This window comes from Ovis aries, chromosome 2 (genome assembly GCF_016772045.2).
Source record: "Ovis aries strain OAR_USU_Benz2616 breed Rambouillet chromosome 2, ARS-UI_Ramb_v3.0, whole genome shotgun sequence".
Classification (NCBI taxonomy): domain Eukaryota; kingdom Metazoa; phylum Chordata; class Mammalia; order Artiodactyla; family Bovidae; genus Ovis; species Ovis aries.
In genome coordinates, this window is record NC_056055.1 from 233,479,009 (window position 1) to 233,490,057 (window position 11,049).

At 43.0% G+C, this 11,049-nt stretch overlaps 1 protein-coding gene and 1 non-coding gene across 2 annotated transcripts in view; one reads left to right on the forward strand and one right to left on the reverse strand.

Annotated features, from left to right (window-relative positions):
- The window catches only part of PDE6D (phosphodiesterase 6D), a 56,251-nt gene extending 50,464 nt beyond the window's left edge, over positions 1–5,787 (reverse strand). Inside the window, exon 1 of the mRNA XM_004005001.6 lies at positions 5,575–5,787. Coding sequence (XP_004005050.1) covers positions 5,575–5,624 — 50 coding nt within the window. The 5' untranslated portion in view covers positions 5,625–5,787. The remainder of the gene's footprint in view (positions 1–5,574) is intronic.
- On the forward strand, positions 2,501–2,572 carry TRNAS-GGA (transfer RNA serine (anticodon GGA)). Its single transcript has one exon. It is a non-coding gene; the product is annotated as a tRNA-Ser (tRNA).
- Positions 5,788–11,049: the final 5,262 nt, after the last annotated feature.

Here is an 11,049-nt window from a genome sequence, read left to right on the forward strand (position 1 = left end):
AATTGGAATGTGACTAGTTGCTAGAAAACAAAATAAATACTAGGTATACATCAATGCTACTTAACTGAACCATTTCTTCAAAGAAGCAAAACAGATATTATAGCTGTTCAGTAAGAACGACAGCATGAAGTCATTGGTTATACCTCAGAAAAATAAGTGGCTTTCCCTGTTGGCTCAGAGGGCAAAGAATCCACCTGCAACGCAGGAGACCTGGGTTTGATTCCTGGGTTGGAAAGATCCCCTGCAGAAGGGAATGCCTATCCACTCCACTATTCTTGCCTGGAGAATTCCATGGACAGAGGAGCCTGGTGGGCTACAGTCCCTGGGGTCACAAAGAGTTGAACATGATTGAGCAACTAACACTTTCACTTTTTTCACTTACAGTAATATTAACATTACTGTTACTGTTAATAAGTATTAATAAAGCAAATAATATAGCACTTAACATTTATTACTATGAGCCAGGCACTGTACCAATCATTTTATATGCACTCTCATCTAATCCTTTTAACAACCCTCTAAAGAAATGAAATGGATCCTGAGGTTCAGAGTTGAGGGCTCTGCCTAGGGTCACAGTGGTAGAGGTAATAAAATCTGAATCTATAGTCCATGCTCCAAAGACTGCTCTGTGCTTTGCTGCAGCTACATATACACTTTTGATAGATACCAATCACTTTCCATAAGGTCTTACACAGACACACACACACACAGAACAAACAAAGCAGCCCTTTTCCCCAATAGTTGCCAACACTGACTATTATCAATCTTTTAAGTTTTTGTCAACTAATTGGGAAAAATTTTTTTTTTGGTCACACCATGAGGCATGTGGGATCTTAGTTCCTCAACCAGAGATCGAGGAACACTCCCTACAGTGGAAGCAGACGTCTCAGCCACTGGAACACCAGGGAAGTCCCTTGTTGTTTTAAGAAGGTTGTACATCTCTGAATTTATTCATTGGTCATTTGCATTTTTCTTCTGTGAACTGTTTTTCATATCCTTTGCCTATTTTGAATTAAGTATTTATCTTATTGATTTGTAGGCAGTCACTTATATTCTGGATATTATATTAATATTTAGAGCATAAGGAAATGAAGAAATAAAGATAATTAGCAATCTTTATTAAAAAATTAAATCACTGCTTCATACCTTATACCAAAGCAAATTCCAGACAGATTAAAAATAATGAGATCATAAGAGCATAATTCTTTCTTCTGGAAGTGTGTCAGTTTCTTGATATTAACTTAATAAAATTATAGATTTATGTTGAGGAAAAATTAATCTGATAGGCAGAACAGTGCATTACAGCCTACACTACAAAACTAGTATAAGGCTTCCATGACAAATCTATGTCACTGACTGCAACTCAAAGTATTAATACCTATCTTCAAAAATTATGAACATGATAAATTTGTTCAGTTTAAAAAGTTCCAAAATAATACTTATGATTCCATTTAATAAAAGGAAATACAATAAATATTAGCTACACTAGAAGACTATATTAAAATATTAACAAAGGTCATATCTAGGTAGCTGGAGTCTGTAAAAGAAAAATTAATACTATTTTTAAAAATGCATTGCTTTATAAGATATCCCTTCTAAACAGACACAAAAATAGTTAGACTTCTGAAGGGTCCGTGACTCATTCATTTTTATGTCCTTTAAGTGCACAGTGTCCTGTTCAGAAATCGACCAACAGACATTTATTGAATGAATAAAATACAGAATGCAGAATTCACAAACAAAATCTCCATATTAGCTACTTAAATGCTCAAATTCAAAACCTTGCAGGAGAATCACATTTGCTCCCCAAGTCATATTTTATTCACAACTTTAGTTCCTAAAGTGTATGAGCTAAAAGCAGGTGGTGTAGAAATGATGTGAAAAAGAAATCTTGGGAATTCCCTGGTGGTCCACTGGTTAAGGGCTCTGAGCTTCTACTGCAGGGTATATGGGTTTGATCCCTGGCTCAGGAACTGAGATTCTGCAAGCCTGAGCAGCCAAAAAATTTTTTTTTACTATTTCATTTTTGAAAAAACTTATGACAAATATAAAGTTCATGTTGGATTCTCTTAGACACAAAGACTATCCCTGCTTTATGAAGTATTGTTATTCATATTTATTGAATACCTATTATAAGCACATGGGCAAAGCTCTGTTTGTATAAACAGTACATGAATATTTATAAGGAACTTATATGACTTAAAACACATAACTGTGACATATCAATCCTATTGTAAACTATACTAAATCATGCTATAAAACTATATTAAACCAATGCATACAGGAAAGGAATGGGAAGAGCTAAATGGATCAGTGAAACAGAAATATTCCAAAAATACATCCAGGTCTTATGGAGACTTAGTACATGTACATGACAAAGATAGCTTTCAAAACAGTGGGGAAAGGATGGCCTAACTACTTAGTAAATGGTAGTGGACAGCGGTCTATCCAAACAGCAGAGGAAATTAGATTTCTACCACATACCATATGTATTAGCACTTCCCTGGTGGCTCAGAGGTTAAAGCGTCTGCCTGGAATGCGGGAGACCCGGGTTCGATCCCTGGGTTGGGAAGATCCCCTGGAGAAGGAAATGGCAACCCACTCCAGTACTCTTGCCTGGAGAATCCCATGGAGGGAGGAGCCTGGTAGGCTACACTCCATGTGGTCCCAAAGAGTTGGACACGACTGAGTGACTTCACTTCTCTACCATATGTATAAATACATTTCAGGTGAATTAAAGAGCTAAACATTGAAAAGAGAAAAAACATAGGAGGATATTTATTAACAGTAAGATAAGAAAGGTCTTCTTAAACAAGACACAAAATTCAAAAGTCACATGAAAAGTATTGATGAATTTATAGTATTAAACTTCTGTTCAACAAAAAAAAAGTAAACCGTCGAGAGAAACATTGGCAATATGTAATATACACAAAGGATTGACATTACAATAAAGAACACCTACAAAGCAATAAGAAAAATACGCAATTCAATAGTAAAATGGGCAAAAACAAAATCAACAAACAATTCACAGAAGAAAAAGAAATGGCCAGATTTTGTGACTTCTAATAATAACAATGGCAGCGATAACAGCTAATACAATGTGCTTACAGGCATCAAGTGCTTGGCTAAATGCTTTAGATATCAACTAATTTAATGCTCACAATAACTCTAGGAGATAAGATACTATTTTTATCCTTTTTTAACTGCTAAGGAAATTGTAACAGCAGTTAAAAGAAGCTCCTCAGGGACACACAACCTGAGCTGGAATTCCACTGCAGATAGTAAAGCTCTCAAGCCAGCGTATCTCTTAAACACTATGCTGTTACCTCTCCAGAGATAGCAGTATCTGGGAAACACAAGTTAAAACAAGATGTCATCTACTGTTAAAACTGACAAAAAGAAAAAGACCAACACAGTAAATGTGGAAAATAAGTACTATCAACATTGTTGGCAGGAGAATAAAATGGTGATTTCTTTTTGTAGAAATGACTCTTCTTACAGAAAAAGATACTTGGAACAATTTATACAATAAAAGGTGGATAACAGGTATTTTCTTATTAAAATATTAATTTTATTTTTCCCTGAAGGTAGTAACAAATCCTAGAACTCTTTTCTTTTCTCTTTTAATTCTCGGATGTGAATAAAAGCTACCAGAGGAGGATATTCTGTTGTCTCCACGCTAAATTTTCTTGGTGGCTGCTCCCCATGTGATTTAATCAGCCCCGGTCAAATTTTCCCTGAAAGCCTGTTTCGTGATGCACTAAACAACACAGGTTCTACTTTCTATTCTTTCCCATATTTGTCCTTTGCCTCTTTCTCAAGAGCCAAAGTTTCTCTTGAACAACATTCAAGAACCAAGACTGAAGGTGAGTAGCTCAAACTTTCCCTTTTTGGTTTGAAAGACCCGTTCTTATTTTCAGCAACATGTTAACTCCAATCAGATAAAAACATGGCTTCTGAAATCTCTCAATTCTTTATAGTCTTCAGTTTACTGTTTATAGCATAAATGTAAAGTAGCAATATAAATTACTTAAGGGAAAAATAAAATCCACGTCATAGCTTTTGTAACACTTCAGCCATTCCTATCTATAGGCACTATCAGGAAGAGAAACAGGGGAAGTACATGAAGCTATTAATATGTAAAAGAGGCTGTTAGGAAACTTCACTGCATGAAAGTATTTAAAGTTTATCATGAATGGCAGTAAGTTTAGGTAATATTGCCTTCCCTTAAAAAAAAAAGCATAGTAGGTCAGTTCCCCTTTGAAAAACTTAATTTGTACCTCCAAAACTTTCTGTTAAACTTTTTTGCTGCTGGGTTCTAAAACTTACTACCAACTTGGTTTCTGATTATGACAAGGCAATGAAAATCTGCAGGGGTGAAATGGACTCTGTGGAAACACAGTCAGCTCAGAGAACAGTGCTTGACTAAATCTCCAGGGGAGGAGCCCTACAGGGATGACTATATGTTCATTAAGAGACGAACTGAAGAATGTTCCATATTGTAAACATAGGATGTGAGAAGAGATTAAGGTCAGCAGGAAAATGTGAGATTGGAACGGAGAAGATTGCACTTTTTCCATCTGCATCAAATGGTCACAGATAAACACTCCATTCAAACACAGTTTCACTATGGTAAGAAGGTAGTATTTGCAGCACCACAACAGGCCCGAGGCAATGATTTCTACACCCTACTAAACCCTACAGTGTCCCCAACGTAATCAAACAATTGCTGGACAGTTCCAGCATGTCTACGCCTTAACCACACAAACTTGTGCGAGCAGACACACCCCTTCACCAGGAGTCCCAGTGCAAACCCAAAACGCCTCAAGGCATCTCACGCACACATCTAGGGTCCTCATTTCGCTAGAAAGACAACTGAGGAGCTGAGGGAGACTCAGCGACCGTCCAACGCCTCCAAGGGCCAAGACAGAGTTAAGGTGAGGTCCATCTCGGACTCCTCACTCCCAACCTTCCTCCGCTCCAGCCCTGGAAGGAGCCACAAGTGAGGAAGAGAAGTTGTGGAAACAAGAAGGGGAGTGGCGTCTGGGGTGGGGTTGGGGGGTGCGGAGTGGGATGCGAGAACCCCACTCGCATTGAGAGTTCAACACCAGCATCTGTATTTGTCCCACACAAGGTCACTCGCTCCAAGTCACTTTTCCCCCTGCTGCCCGGTGGGCTTCCCGCCAGAGGCTGCTGGGCTTCGAGGTCAGCCCACCGCGCCCCCTCGGCTCTCCCCTACGGGCCGCAGCCCCTTCCCGGCCTCCCTTCTCGGACCCAAGCGCGCCTCCCCGACTCCGGTTTCCGACGCCCGGAGCCTCTCCCAGCCCCATTCGGCGGCTCCTCTGCCTCTACCCACAGGTCTCCCATCAACGTCCCCTCCTTTCCTCCAGACGCCCCTTTCCCCGCCTCCCGCGCCGGGTCCCGCCGGGGGCCCCCGGACGCCGTTCCTGTTCCCCTTTCCCGCCACCCTCTCCTCGGGTGCCCACCTGGCGCGGCCCCCGCCCCCGGCCCGTCTCCTCAGCGAGCGGCCGCCTCCCGAGTCCTCCCGGCCCCGCCCCGCTCCCGGGCGGATACAGTTTGAAGCCCCTCAGGATCTCCCTGGCACGCTCGTCCTTGGCTGACATGATGCGGCGGCCGCCGCCTGCGGCTCTCTCACGCTGGCCTGGCGGAGCCTCGCAGACGGTGCCCAGGAACTGAGGACGGAGCCGCAGCCCGGCCTGAAGACCTCGGGAGAACAGCGGCAGCGGCCAGACCCAAACCGGCCTCTCCCTCCCCTCAGCTCCCGCTCCTTATCCCTTCTCCTTCCCTCTAGCCTCTGAGCGCCCGCCTTGAAGCCAATAGGAAGCCTGCCTCGGCGATTGGCATCTTGATCGACCAATAGAAACACTCAGCGGCTTCGCAGGGGGACGAAGAGCGTCAATGGGAAGGGCCCTCACGGGGAAGTCCCGTAGGACAAAATTTTCATTCGGCGTGGTTACCTAGAGTTTGTCCCAGAGGAGAGTTTGCTTCAGATTTGCAGAGGCTCTCCTGCGGCTGGGTACAGTAGGGCTTTGAGATGACAGCCCGTTGCCCTGTGCGATGTGGTGGAGACTACACTTCCCAGCATTCCAGGGGGCGCCCGGGGGGACCACAGATCCCAGCACGCAACAGAAAACCCAGGGACTACAAATCCCAGCATTCCCCGCACTCAGTTCCTCTAACTTCGATTCCAGTGTGCCGCGCAGTGTGCGCAAACCCCTAAATCTGCTTGTAGGCTTGGTGGTTTCTGAATCCCAGGGGTTGAAACCGGGCAGGAAGATCCTCTTCAGCCTCAAAAGATGACAGCCCACAGACAAGTAACTTCTATTTACATGGAACCCAGAAATCTCCTGCAAATCATGGTAAGGCTGAAACAACAAACACAAACACTGATTAAATCATGAAAAAGAATGTAACAGAATGACTCCTTCAAGCCGTACTTGTTTGTTGGCCTGGGGAGCCGGTTAGGTATTTCTCAGGGATTTCTGGTGTGCTCCTGCGGTGGACCAAGAGATGTAAAGGTTGTGTACTCAGACTATCAATGCAGTCAGAATTCAGAGGATTTGCTAATCTAACCTCTGTTATTTTACGTATGAAGAAACTGAGGCCCAGAGAGGCAGAGAGATTGTCGGGGTCACAGAAAGTTGGGGCAGAGTTAAAATTCAGCTCTAAGACTCCTGCAGTCTGGGCTTTTTGCACTACACTAGGGTAGTGATATTTTTAGCAACATGGCTATGCGATCTTCCTCTCCTTGGTGAAGTTTTCCTATCAAGGTTGAAACACCCAGAGGATACTGTGGACAAAAAAATGTTGCCTGACATTTCAGTAAACAACAAACGTTGCCCACCGTCAAGCCATCAGCCACTGAAGCCACCGCTGAAAATGGGCCCAGAGGAGGATTCAGGAGGGAGAAAAATAGGAACTTGCTCTAGATAATTAAGATGCATGTCTAGGGAATGATTTCAATGAGCCCAGACACTTGCATCTTCCCATGCATAGAAAACCACAGAAATCATTCTAGTTGTCTGTTTCTTGTTAATTGGCAGTAATCTTTTGATGTTCAACTACAAGCTCTCTTTTCAGCAAAAACTGCTAATATCCTGGCTCCTCCCTTTCTTTTTTGGAGCAGTTCCTCAGGGCTATATGAGGCTGTCTCCTGGGCTATAGTCCTCAGTAAGGTCCCTGTATAAAACATTACTTGCAAGTTTTAGGTTGTACGTTTTTCTTCAGTGGATATTAGGTGAACATTTATTTGGTGACTTTCCTGCAAGTGAAGGAGTGCAGTCTTTGTTTATCCTCAGTCTAGGTAAAACTTGGTGTTTTGATTTGTTCTGTGTTCAAGGGCTTCCCTGGTAGCTCAGACAGTAAAGCTTTAATATGATTTCAGAAACTAGATAAATACTGTAGTTTAAGCTAAAGTTTCTTTAGCGATCTGCTACTCTTTTTCTAGGCCTTCCTTCCTCTTCCTTTACCTCTTTTGCCCATCTGGGCACCCACCCAATTTTTCCTTCCGTGTGATTCAACAAACATCTTTTTCAGTTTTTGTTATTTGTCAGACTTTGTTGGTAGAAGGTGAAAGACATGGTCACTACCACCAGGAAGATAACCATCTAGTTAGGGAAATAAAGAGATTCCACTGAAATTCAAGATGAACTGTTAGGAACGGTACAAAAGAAAGGACATTAGAATGCTACAGAGGCCCCCGTGAAAAGATATATTCAGTTGGCAAAACTTGATGGAGGAGGTGGCAGGAGTAGGATTTTTTTCTATGTTAAAATTTTTATCTGTAAATTGTTTTTGTTAATGAAATATAACACATACAGCAAGGGCACAGTTTTTGCCTATGTATACACTTGTGTCATGAACCCCTAAATCCAGATAATGTTTCCAGCACCACTTTGCCCCTTCCCAGTCATCCTTCAGTCCTGATAATCACTCTTCTGACTTCTATTACCATGGATCAGTTTTGCCTGTTCTTGAATTTCATTTATTTATGTATTATTTCTTTATTTTTGGCTGAGCTGGGTTTGTGTTGCTGCATGCTGGCCTTCTCTAGTTTAGGTGAGTGGGGGCTACTGTCTAGTTGCAGTGCCCTGGCTTCTTATCATGGTGGTTTCTCTCATTGCAGAGCATGGGCTCTAGGGCTGGCAGGCTCAGGAGTTGTGGTGCACGGGCCCTATTTCTCCATGGCTTGTGGGATCTTAGTTCCCAGACCAAGGACTGAACTATGTCTTCTGCATTGGAGGGTGGATTCTTAATCACTGGACTACCAGGGAAGTCCCTTGAATTCCTATGTACAGTATAAGTCTGGCTTTTTTTGTTCAGTATTTTTGTGAGATTCATCTATGCTGTATGTAGCAGTACCTAAGTTTTTTATTTTTACTATTTAATTGCTAAGTAGTATTCCATTGTAGGTATGTAGCACTGTTTATCTTCTCTACTGTTCATGGACATTTACGTTTTCATTTACCAATTTTTGGCTTTTATTAACAAAGCTGCAGTGAACATTCTTAAGTGGTTCTTTTTGTGGACTCGTGCACTTATTTGTAGGAGAGAAGTTGCTGGCTTGTGTGGAGGGTGTGTGATCAGCAATAGTAGATATTGCCAGTTTTCCAAAATATTTGTACCAATTTTCACCTTAAACAGCAACATAAGAGAGTTCTGGCTGACTCTTATCCTTGGCGATAGAGAACAGTGTCAGTTTTTAAAAATCCTAGCCATTTTGACTAAAAGTGGTATCCCATTATATTTTTGTTTACATTGTCTTTGGTGTTGAATCCTTGTCATATGCTTGTTGACTATTTGCTATCCTCTTCTGCGAAGTGCTTGTTCAAGTCTTTTGCCCACTTTTTAAATTGGGCTGATTATCTTCTTGTTGATTTGTAGTTCTTTATATGGTCTAGATACGGAGATCCTTGTCTGATACACGCTTTACAAATATCTTTTCCAAGTCTGTGGCTTGTCCCTTTAGTCTTGTACTGGTGTCTTTTGAGAAAGAGCAATTCTTAATTTTAATGAAGGGCCATAGTTCAGTGTTTCCTTTTCATGATTAGTACTTTTTAAATTGTTTAACTCTTTACCTACATAGTTGGTGGAATTTGAGCAGACAAATATGAGGGAAGAGCACTGCACAAAGGAAGAGACAGCAAGTCTGAGCCTAGGCTCTGGTGTCAGAGAGGGAAGATCTGAGTCCTGTTGTGTTGGGATGGCATGGAGTTTGAGCTCTAATGGGGGGAGGGCAATGAGACAAAGCTGGATGGGGTGGGGGAGCCATACTGAGCCTTCAAATATGAACATTATTCTGGAGGAACTAGAGGCACAGCCAGAATATTTATGAACTTAAACAAGACTTATCAGTCCTCCTTCCAACACCAAATTTGTCCCTTCTCCTCCTCAGCCCTGTTCACTTACCACCACTTCCAGACAGCTCTGGCCTCCTCAGCCAGAATCCTGGGTGATATCTTCCTTCTCTATCCCTGCATTCAACTGGCTGCCAGGTCTGATAGATTCTATGGTCTAAACGTCTCCAACAAGGACCTTTCTATTTCAAGCCCAACTGCTGCCACCTTTGTTCAAGATCTCACATCTCTTAACCGGAATCCATCAGTCACCTCAAGGGTTTCCCAGCCTCTGCTGCTGCTGCTGCTGCTGCTAGTTTTCTCCATATCCAGTCCATTCCTATAGCAGCTAGTGTCCAAAATGGCAATTATTCAGACCTCTCCACAGCTTAAAAACCCTCAACAACTCCCCAGTGCCTCTAAGATAAAAGAAAACCTCTTTTACATGGCTTGTCCTCTTTCTGATTTGCTTGCTCATTCTTCCAGGCTCAACTCAAGCCTCATCTGCTCTAGAAGGCTGCCTTGAATCACCTCTCCCCAGGGCACAGTCAGGAGAGCCTTGGCTGGACTCCTGGGATACCTGTGGCACCATCTGTCCTGGCCAGACAGGCCTGTCTCCCCCAGAACCATGAACTCTCCCAGGTAGGAACTTTGCTGTATTTAGGTTTTTATGGGTATAGTGCCTTGCATGTGGTTTCCAAGAACACAAGATGACCTGATGCCAGCTCTGCAGCCCCCATCTCTCACCCATGATCCCTGGGCTCCAGTCACTCTGGGTTTCTTTTTTGCATCAGTATACGCTACATAGTGCAGACCTCTTTTCTTCTCAGCTCTTGCCCATAAGATGCCCACTTTCTCTTCCCCAGCGCATTCTCTTCTGTGCTTCCAAAGTGTCATCTCTCTCTCTCATAGCACTTAACAGATTGAAGCTTTTTGAGGGCAAGAACTTTATCTTCATAGAACCTTCTAGAACATAATAGGCGCTAAAGAAATTTTCAAAATGAATGTGTTGGTGCTCCGCACCTTTGCCGCTGTCTGATTTCTGCACTTGAATTCATGAAAGGTAAATAGGGCCCTTTTTTTTCCCCTTTCTTTTCATTTTCAAGACCTTAGTCTGGTGTACATGTTAAAGGAGCCAGCTTAGGTGTTCAGTTGGGTGGCATTCCTAGCCATCTTCCAGGGGAGTTGGTAAATAGCAGATGCAACGCCACAAATATCATTTTGGTCACAGAATCATGGTTGGTTCAACCAGTCTTTTACTTATTTTTAAACATTTTCTGAATAGAGGCGAAGAACATGGTCTTTGGCTTCAGAGAGCCTGGGTTTCAAAGCAGACTTAGACACACTGGCTTTTGGATCTTAAAAAAATGGGAATAATGTTACAGGCCTGGAGTTGTTTTAAGAATTCGACGAGACGGTGTACAGCATTCGGCACCAGCATATGCAAAGATGCTCTGTACCCCATGGGTAGCCACAGTTAGGCAGGGAGAATGGATTTACGGCCCAAAGCTGCAGATGGCGATGGTCTGGGCCCCTAGTCCTGCCTAGGCTGCATTACTCTCCTCAGGACCCCCACCCCAGCCGGCTCGGACCTCTTTTCTCTGGTGGAGGCCTCACTGGAGCTCCGAGGCTGCAAACGCGGCAGGGGAACCGAGTGTGGGCGGAACTCGAGTGCAGCGGAGGGAGGCTTCCG